Source organism: Coptis chinensis, chromosome 6 (assembly GCF_015680905.1).
Source record: "Coptis chinensis isolate HL-2020 chromosome 6, ASM1568090v1, whole genome shotgun sequence".
Lineage (NCBI taxonomy): Eukaryota > Viridiplantae > Streptophyta > Magnoliopsida > Ranunculales > Ranunculaceae > Coptis > Coptis chinensis.
The window spans coordinates 12,238,387-12,248,536 of NC_141461.1; the positions used below are offsets into that span (position 1 = coordinate 12,238,387).

The window sequence follows — 10,150 nt, forward strand, 5'->3', positions numbered from 1 at the left end:
TATGTGGACACGTGGCAAATTCTTATTGGACCCATATACCCACATACAAAAAGACGAACATTCTAAATTTTCTGACCGCGTTCCCAGATAGCTGCTGGAGAAAATTTAGCAAAAAAAAGTGGAACGAAGTTACCAAATTTATAGTACCGCATTCCCAGATACCAACCTGATATCACATTGTGTTCTTTCTATAGAAAACAAAAAATGGCAGATAATGACCATGAAGAAGATCTTGAAGCAGAAACTGTTGAAACCAAAACACTCGGAGCCATCGCGATCAAAACTAAGCTTTGCTGAGGTTTATAAGATTCCAAGTCGTAAACCCGAGGTTAGCAAACTATTGTATACCATACTTGTTGTTTGTTGTTGTTGCATTTTTTTTTTAAGGAATGTAATGCAATGGCCAATGGTATGCCGATGTACTTTTGATTTGTAGGTGTACCCGTTTGCTGCATCATTGGCGTTGGCATACCAATCTCTTGGAGTGGTGTATGGAGATTTAGGAACATCCCCTTTATATGTTTTCTCTTCTGTTACTTTGTCTGATCCAAAAGAGGACGATATATTGGGAATGCTGAGTCTCATTTTTTGGACCTTGACCACCATTGGTCTGATCAAATATGATACCATTGTTTTGTTAATATGGAGCAAGACAGGAGATACGAGAGAAAACGGAAAGAAAGAACCAGAAGAGAGAGAGAGAGTGGTGAGAGAAAAGATAGAATATTGAGGGTTTATTTCCATTTTTTTTCACTATATTCTTTCTTTTTTAGTGCGAGGTGCGGAGCCAACCTGTATATATATATATATATATATGTTCTTGTTGAAAAATATTGTCATGCCATGAACCCTATACAACAAGTTTCTGTCTTGAGAATTGATTAAAATAAGCCCTCAAGAAATAATACATTTTTACTAAGGCGTGCACAAACTTTCAACTGGAAAAGAAACACTTGAAACATTTCTTCTTCTATGTATATGGTCATCAATATGTCCCCAAGTTTATGTATTATTCATATGTTTGACAAGAATGCATTTTGTATATAAGTTAAAACATAAAACTTGAATTCTGTGATTCATTTTAGGGACGTAAGAGTCTACATATTTCAGATGTAATGTAAATTTATTGATTTGTTTTATTTTTGTTTTTGGTATTTAGGTGGAACATTTGCTCAGTACTCCCTATTATGCCAACACATAAACTTTGGACGAAAAATTGGGATACAGAATACAAGGTTGGAGTCGGATGTAAATTTGACATAGAATGGCTTTGCAATCAAAGACAAAAGAGTTCTTTGAGAAGAGTCCCAAAATTCAATCGTTTTTCATCTCTATTGTTTTAGTGGGAACTTCTATGGTCATTGGGGACGGTGCTCTAACTCCTGCCATTTCAGGTAAATTATTTTGTAATGCATCTACACTGTCTTAGCTTTAATGGAAGAAAATAAATATAAATGTGTTTGATTTGTGATATATGCATAAATACATATATACCTACATTTGGACTGACTGATCATTATTTGAATATATTATATATGTAAGTATTACTTACTGACTTGATTAACTACCAATTGTAGTTGTTTCTGCTGTTCAAGGAATCCAATCAAGATCTGATAAGATTACTCAAAGTAAACTTTTGACGTGATTATATCTGTTTTGGTCATTTGTTCTGAAATGATTTGTTGTGTGGTTAATTGTGGAATTAACATAATGTAATAAAATTGGATGTGCAGATCACTTGGTCATTATATCAGTTGTAATTCTTATTGCTCTATTCTTATTCCAACGTTTTGGAACGAGCAAGGTTAGCTTCTCATTCTCTCCCATCATGCTACTTTGGTTCACATCAACTGCCTCAATTGGTGTATACAATGCTATCAAATACTATCCAACCGTCTTCAAGTTCATATCGCCGCACTTCATGTACATCTTTTTCAAGAATAATGGCACAACAGGGTGGGAACTCCTTGACACAGTTGTTTTTGTTGGGGATTATACCAATACCAATCGATTCCCCACTACACAGATAACTTGTATATGAACTCAATTCAACTCCGGACAAAATCTAAATATCAACTACAACTTATACTAACATGCCCAACTCGCTAAACAACTATTAACAACAGATAATAATGTAAAGCAGTAAAAGCAAACCACAACACAAAGATTTACCGTGGTTCGGCCAATGATGCCTACTTCCACAAGAGCTAGTCCTTCATAAAGTGGGAAGGAAGATTACAATCTCTCCTTTCAGTCTCTCACCTTACTAGATCACTCTTATCTCTTTACAGGGTTGTATCTCTGTAAAGGTTATCTCTCAATCTTGATAGCTTTCAAGATTGGGTTTCTCACTCTTTGTTTTTGTCTGGTTCTTAGTCTTCGGTTTTCCAAAACCTTGATTTTTGGTTTTTATCTCCAAAAACCAAATTTCGCGGTTACTGTAGCGAGGCCCACGAAATTAGACTGGCGCTGGGCGCTTTCTTCTTCTTGCCGGGTCGCTTAACGATCGAGTCCGAGCGTCGGCGCGCTAACGCCTCGAGCTTCGATCGAATCGGCGAATTTGCTCCGTTTTCTCTTTAACTCTGTTTCTCTCCTCATGTGAGGGATAACTCCAACAATCTCCCCCTCCCGAACAGTGAAGGGGATACCTCCATGCAATTGCCAAATCAGCGAGAGGAGTCGCTACCATTCGGCGATATAGCAACCAAATATCAAACTTACCTTTTCGGTAAGACTTTGGTCATCATATCCGACCCGCTTTTGTCGGTTTGGATCTTCTCGATACACAAATGCTTGTCTTCGAAAGTACTTCTCTAATCCAATGATAACGCGACGGTATGTGCTTGGATCTAGAATGAAAACTCGGATTCTTGCTCAAGTGGATGGTGCTCGACCGTCACATAGAACTACAACTAAATTTTACGCTTTAGCCTTAGTTCGTCGAAGAACCTCTTCATCCATAGCATCTCTTTGCAACACTTTCGGGTGCAATATACTCGCTTCAGTAGTGGAGAGGGCAAACACACTTTTGCAACTTAGATTGCCAAGAAACCGCTCCCCCCGCAAAAGTAACCGGATAACCGGAGGTGGACTTCATCGAAGTCAAGATCACCGCCATGTCCGTCGATTGTAGCCTTCAAGTAAGGGCTTACTTCCACCAAAGCACAAACATGATTTGGAAGTGCCTTTGAGATATCTCAATATCCACTTAACACCTTCCCAATGCTCCTCGACCCCATTTGATGTAAATCGCGCACAACACCAACGGCGAAAAGCAATATCCGGTCTAGTACACACCATGGCATACATCAAATTGCCCATCGCGGATGCATAAGGAATTTTTTCCATCGACTCGCTCATGCTCACCCTTAGGACACATCTCTTTGGTCATGTGGAACCGCCACCAAGCGGATAATTAACCGATCCGGTTTCGCTTTTGATCCATGTTGAATCTCTTCAACACTTTCTCAATGTAGCTTTCTTGAGAAAGCCACAACTTCCTACTATTTCTGTCACGAGTGATCCGCATCCCAAGTATCTACTTTGCTTGACCCAAATCCTTCATCTCAAAGGACTTACTCAAGTCTTTCTTTAGCTTGGATATCTTGTTGATGTTTGGGCCAACTATCAACATATTATCCACATACAAAGAATAGCACTACTATAAAATCCCCATATGGAAATCTCAACAAACGCGACAATGATGGAAGCGGACTTCTTGTATCCTTGCTTCGCCATAAAGGAGTCAAACTTTATGTACCCGTCTCGGTGCTTGCTTTCAACCTATACAAGCTCTTTATCAGCTTGCATACTAGGTGCTCCTTGCCTTTGACCTCAAACCCTCGGTCGGTCTATGTAGACATCTTCTTCAAAGTCTCCATGAAGAAAAGTCGTCTTAACATCTAGCTGCTTCAACCTCTAGGTTCATACTTGCGGCCATACCCAATACCACCCGGATAGAAGTCATCTTCACTACGGAGAGAGAAAATCTCATCAAAGTCAATCCCTTTCCTTTGACCGAATCCCTTCACAACAAGGCGAAGCTTTGTGCCTTGGGTGAGGATTGTTCTCCCTCATGCTTGACTTTGTATATCCACTTATTCTTGAGAATTTTTCTCCTGTGGGTTTCTCAACTAACTCATAAGTGTAATTCTTATGCAAAGAATCCATCTCGTCATGCATGGCCTTCAACCACTTTTCTTTGTCTGTACTTCTAGTGCCTCTTGATAGTACATAGGTTCTCCACCATCCGATAGTAGCACGCATTATGTGGTGGATACCGGTTGAAGCTAGTCTCCCCTGCTGTCGACCTCCCTGCCTTGCCTCATCTGGCCTCAGGAGGTTGCACTTCGCTTGCTCGGTGGTGGTTCATGCATCTCATCTGCATGATCTTCTATACCAATAGGTTCTATCCCATCATGAGCAATAGGATTCTCATCATGAGCTTCAAACTCATGGTTCTGCAGATTCTCAATGCCTTCTCGCGACGTTCCACAAGTAGGAACTTCGGGTTTCAATCAACAAGATCATTGGTGAAAGCCTCAGCTTCTTCACCCCTCCTCAAAGTCCGCTATGGTTTGGTCTTCTAAGAACACAACATCTCGACTTCGGATTACCTTCTTGTTAATCGGATCATATAGTTTGTAACCAAACTTTTCATCTCCATAACCAGAAAAAAAATGCTTGCTTGGCTTTGTCATCAAGCTTGGATCTCTCATCCGGAATATGCACAAATGCCCCGCACCCAAATACCTCAAGTATCCATAATCAACATCTGCCCGACCATACTCTGCGGATAATCACTATTGAGGAGGCTTTGCGGCGACGGGTTGATCACATGCACGGCCAGACGCATTGCTTCTACCCAAGAACTTCTAGATAGCTTAGAGTAAGATAGCATGCATCTCATCCTCTACAATGGTGCGGTTCATTCTCTTCCTATTCCATTCACATTACGCGATGTCTTGGGAATGGTGCGCTCATGATGAATCCCATGACTCGGCAATACTCTTCAAATGGCCCAATGTACTCACCCCCATTATCCGGCGAATACACTTCAACAACTTCCCAAATCTCTTCTTTCCACCATCTTTGTGGAATTTCTCAAACACGCCAAGTACTTTATCCTTGGTCTTCGGACTATAAGCCCATATCTTTCTTGGACGATCATCAATGAATGTCAAGAAGTAAACTCCCCGGTGGGACTTCACTCTCATAGGACCACATAAAAATGTGTGCACTAGTTCAAGGGCGGTGTCCTTTTCGTGAGACGGGAATCTTTTTGGAAAGACACCCTGTGTTGCTTTCCTACCAAACAGTGAGTACATGTATCTAAATGTGTACCTTTAATGTCTAGCACGACCTTTTGCTTAGCAAGAACTTCCATCCCTTTTATGCCCATGTGACACAGTCTCTTGTGCCACAGTTCAGATGAAGCTTCTTCTTTCGCGCAGATTCGCTTACGCTTTTACACAAACTAGCCGTGTTTTGTAAAGAGAGCAAGTTTTCTTTCCTCACGCTAAGCAATGGAACCTCTCGCTTTCGGTTTCCATACCCCCGCGTTACCAAACGAGTTTACAAAGCCATCGTCATCTAATTTAATTTCGGCCGAAATTAGGCTTAACCGTATGTCAGGGACATGTCGTACATCCTTGAGTGTCAAGGTGTAGCCAACATTGGTTTCTATATGAACATCTCCAATGCCTATAATCTTGAGACTCCATCTTGTTACCCATCCTTACTTCACCATATTCACACGGTGTAGGTAGTGAAGAATCTCTGTCGGCGTGTGTGACGTGATAGGATGCTTCAGTATCTATCACCCACTCAGTATCGACATGAAGTACTAAGACAACACACACACCAATCGACCTGATTTCCCAATTAGGTCGCCGACTAGTGCGGTAGTATCTCTGCCTGTGTTTCCGTTCCTCTGCACCATGTCTTCATGTACACAATTATTCTTCTCATCCCTCTTCAGTGTTCTACACTCATATCTGAAGTGCCCTTTGGTGGCACAATAGTAACATTGCCTCTCTGCCTTAGGAGTTCTAGCTTCACCCCTAGATTTACTTCTGTCATCACCTCTAGAGCGAGATGGTTTTCTGTTTTGACCTCTCCCCCGTTTCTCCGTGAAAAGGATCTCTGAGTGAGAAGAGCTGCTTCTTGCACTCCTTCTAGTCTCCTTATTCAACAGAGACGTGGTAGCCATCTCCATGGTAACAATTCCATACTTGGCTGCCCCGTGTAGAGAAACTGCTAATGTCTCCCAACTTTCGGGTAGAGAGCCTAATAGAAACAAAGCCTCAACTTCGTCTCCCAAATTGATCTTCATCAAATGCATCCGATTGATGATATTCGTACTTCATTAAGATGCTCGGACATTGAAGAACCTTCTTGGTACTTCGTGGTTCAAAACTTCTTAACGACTAGCACTTTGTTTCCACCGACTTCCTCTCTCATATGTGTCTTCGAAGTTTCTTCCACGGTGACTCTTTGTAGTCTCGGGGACACATGGTGAAAGACACCGTCGAATGTATCCAATCGCTTTTACGTCAAGCTTTTTCCACTTTCAAACCTCATCGATTTTTTACGGTTTTACTCCATCATTCTCAATGGGAAGTGCCAAGTCCTTGCAGTATAGCAAGTCTTCCATCTTGGCTTTCCAGATGGTGTAGTTCTTCCTATTCAGACTCATCATGCGAGTGTTCACTGAATGGTCCATCTCTACAAGTTATTTTAACCTCAAATCTTCTCTCAGGAATTTCGTCAAACACCTTCTGACCAAGATTCGGATAACACCCTAGGCTATTCTAACCAAGGCTCTAATACCACTTGTTGGGGATTATACCAATACCAATCGATTCCCCACTACACAGATAACTTGTATATGAACTCAATTCAACTCCGGACAAAATCTAAATATCAACTACAACTTATACTAACATGCCCAACTCGCTAAACAACTATTAACAACAGATAATAATGTAAAGCAGTAAAAGCAAACCACAACACAAAGATTTACCGTGGTTCGGCCAATGATGCCTACTTCCATAAGAGCTAGTCCTTTATAAAGTGGGAAGGAAGATTACAAATCTCCTTTTCTTACCTTACTAGATCACTCTTATCTCTTTACAGGGTTGTATCTCTGTAAAGGTTATCTTTCAATCTTGATAGCTTTCAAGATTGGGTTTCTCACTCTTTGTTTTTGTCTGGTTCTTAGTCTTCGGTTTTCCAAAACCTTGATTTTTGGTTTTTATCTCCAAAACCAAATTTTGATTCTTGTAAGCGAGGCCCACGAAATTAGACACGGTGGCTGGCTCTTTGAGCTGGTCGCAATCTTTGAACGCATCGAGTCGCTGTAATCGCCTAACGATCGAGTCCGAGTCGCTGGTAAGCGCTTCTTCTCGAAAGCGCTGGCCGAATCGAACCGGCCGAATTTGCTCCGTTTCTCTCCAGCTCTGTTTCTCTCCTCATGTGAGGGATAACTCCAACAGTTTTGTGCATAACAGGTAAATATTTTGGTGTTTTTCACATTCTATTAGTAAGTTTAGGAGTTTCTCAAAGCATTTAGAAAAGGCTTTAATTGCTTTCAACAACTTTTATTGTGGACAGGTGCTGAAGCTATGTTTGCTGATTTGGGTCACTTCAATAAGACATCCATCCAGGTTGATCTGGGGACTAAGCTGTGAATATTTCAGCATCTCTCTTGCAATCTATAAATGTACCCTGACACATTTGTGTGTTTTTGCAGATGGCTTTCTCATTTTTGGTTTATCCTGCACTAATCCTCACTTATGGAGGTCAAGGTGCTTTTCTGATAAAGAATCCAGATAAACTAAGTACCACGTTTTACAGTTCTGTGCCTACTCCTGTGTTTTGGCCGATGTTTATTATAGCTACACTAGCTGCTATTGTTGCTAGCCAAGCATTGATATCTGCTAGCTTTTCTATCATAAAACAATCAATGGCACTTGGTTGCTTCCCTCGAGTCAACATGATACATACCTCGAACAAGCATGAGGGACAAATCTACTCTCCAGAAGTGAATTACATTCTTATGATTCTATGTGTTCTTATTGTTGTCGGTTTCAAAGGGGGTGCAGAGATTGGAAATGCTAATGGTAAGTTTCCTTGTCTAATATAATAATGCTGGCTGGGGAGTGACTCTCAGAATTCACACAGGCCAGGTGATAGGAACACTCATAGGAGGTCTCGGGATTACAACCAACTATGTGGCTGAAACAGTTGCAATTGTTGAAGGTGTTAAGAAGGCTATCGAGTTGGGGTGGGATCGAATTGTGGTAGAATCAGACTCGAAAGCTGCAATTCAAGCCTTCCAGAAAAGCAAGGTACATTGGAGATGCAAAGCAGAATGGAATAGACTCAAGACCAAAGCAAACATCATTCTCACTAGTACATGGAGAGAAGTGAATTTCGGAGCAGATAAATGTGCCAAAAGAGGAGCAACATTAGCGAATGGGCAGCAACAATGGTGGCCTCACAGACCAGATTTCCTACATAGTATGGAGAACCAACACTTCACCTACTATAGATTTATTGCTTAAATCGTTGTAATGTTGGAGGGGCTATAAGAGTCTCTCACCTGATATAACTGTATCTTTTTCTTTTTGCTATATACACAATTACCTTTTAGCAAAAAAAAAGTCTAATATAATAAATTTGCTATAACCAGTAACGATGAAGTTCCGTTCTTTATCAATTTAGTAGCAAGGGCAGCTTGGTATAATGGAAAATAATGCAGCTTCGAAATAAGAGCTCTTCCTTTTTCTCTTACTATTGCAGGTGTTGCTGTCATATGGGTTATGCTTATCACGACATGCCTGATGGTTGTTGTAATGCTTGTCATATGGCAAACAAATGTTGCACTCATATTGCTATTCTTTGCGGTATTCATTTTCATCGAAGGTATATTTATGACGTCTTTGCTAAGAAAGGTTCCTCAAGGAGGATGGGTTCCCTTTGCTATTGCGACCTTCTTCTTAATAATTATGTTATCATATACATGTGGGAGGAGCAAGAAGACAGCTTATGAAGCCGAAAGGAAGATGTCACGTAGCGACCTGACTCAGTTGCTATTAAGAGATGCAAACATTCGTGTACCTGGAATTTGTTTCTTCTGTACCGACCTTGTTAATGGAATACCACCAATTATCGGACACTATGTACAACATGTTGGCTCGCTTCATGAAGTAATGGTTGTTGTCACTGTGAGAACACTTCCAATCAAAAGTGTTCTTCCGGAAGAACGATACTTGGTGGGGAAATTGGGCCCAAATGGTGTCTACAGATGTTTAGTTCAATATGGATACAAGGATGTCCCAAATATGGATGGAGATGAGTTCATTACTTCATTGGTAGAGAAGCTTACAGAGGCAATTGAGAGCCCCATTGAGATTCAGCAGTTGGAATCAGCAGCAAACAGTGGTGTGGTCTATGTCATGGGTAGGACTGTTCTCAAGCCAAGTGAGAAGAATGGGTGCTTGGCTCATATTGTGATTGATTATTTCTACAGGTTTCTACAAAATAACTTTAGGTCTGCTGTTTCAACGTTGAATATTCCTCCAAGCAAGATGTTACAAGTTGGCATGCTCTATGAAATTTAAGGTTGCATGGTGAGATGAAATTAGAACGGAATCCACTTCCATCATGGAAAGCTACTTATAACAGACAAGTTCAATTCATCTCTACAGTCAGTTCATTTGCTAGCTTAGACAAATTTTTTTTTCTTTTTTTGGGGAATTGCAGGTAGTCTCGGGGTAATTTCTTATTGTAGGAGTTTGTTGCTTTCTTGTATTTTTCTTTAATTTTAAAATTAATTTATTTTTGCAAGTTCTCTTCCCAGACCTCATAGGCCCTTCAGTTATAAGAGTGTAATTAACATATATGCACCCACATAATTACAAAATTTCATATCCTCTCGTGACATGATTTAAAGCCAACAGAAAGTGATTAGGTTGTGTTGAAGATAACAAAAACAACAATAATAGCGAGATCACCTTAGCACGTCGTTATATATATAGATAACTTCGTTCATTTCTTAAGGTACATCAGCAATATCTCTAGTTCATTTTCAATATGGTTGGTACAGGACAGTTAACCTCTGCCTTTTTGGCATTTGATCTTTAGT

General features: G+C 40.5%; 1 protein-coding gene and 1 long non-coding RNA gene across 2 annotated transcripts; both read left to right on the plus strand.

The window, feature by feature from the left end:
* The first annotated feature begins 93 nt into the window (after window positions 1–93).
* Window positions 94–1,905, plus strand: LOC147491494 (uncharacterized). Its single transcript, XR_015199904.1, has 4 exons — window positions 94–332; window positions 1,228–1,394; window positions 1,578–1,628; window positions 1,734–1,905. It is a non-coding gene; the product is annotated as an uncharacterized LOC147491494 (long non-coding RNA).
* Window positions 1,906–7,432: 5,527 nt separating this feature from the next.
* On the plus strand, window positions 7,433–9,946 carry LOC147491495 (potassium transporter 26-like). The gene is made up of 4 exons (XM_086568910.1): window positions 7,433–7,511; window positions 7,615–7,667; window positions 7,754–8,123; window positions 8,806–9,946. Exons 2-4 carry the CDS (start codon window positions 7,626–7,628, stop codon window positions 9,624–9,626), a joined length of 1,233 nt encoding a protein of 410 aa, XP_086425036.1. The 5' UTR covers window positions 7,433–7,511; window positions 7,615–7,625; the 3' UTR covers window positions 9,627–9,946.
* Window positions 9,947–10,150: the final 204 nt, after the last annotated feature.

Bases quoted from the DNA above. Each gene is read 5' to 3' on its own strand.
- LOC147491495 (XM_086568910.1), top strand. From the start codon at position 7,626: ATGTTTGCTGATTTGGGTCACTTCAATAAGACATCCATCCAG. The intron at 7,668-7,753 runs GTTGATCTGGGG...GTGTTTTTGCAG, and splicing joins TCAATAAGACATCCATCCAG to ATGGCTTTCTCATTTTTGGT. The intron at 8,124-8,805 runs GTAAGTTTCCTT...TTACTATTGCAG, and splicing joins AGAGATTGGAAATGCTAATG to GTGTTGCTGTCATATGGGTT.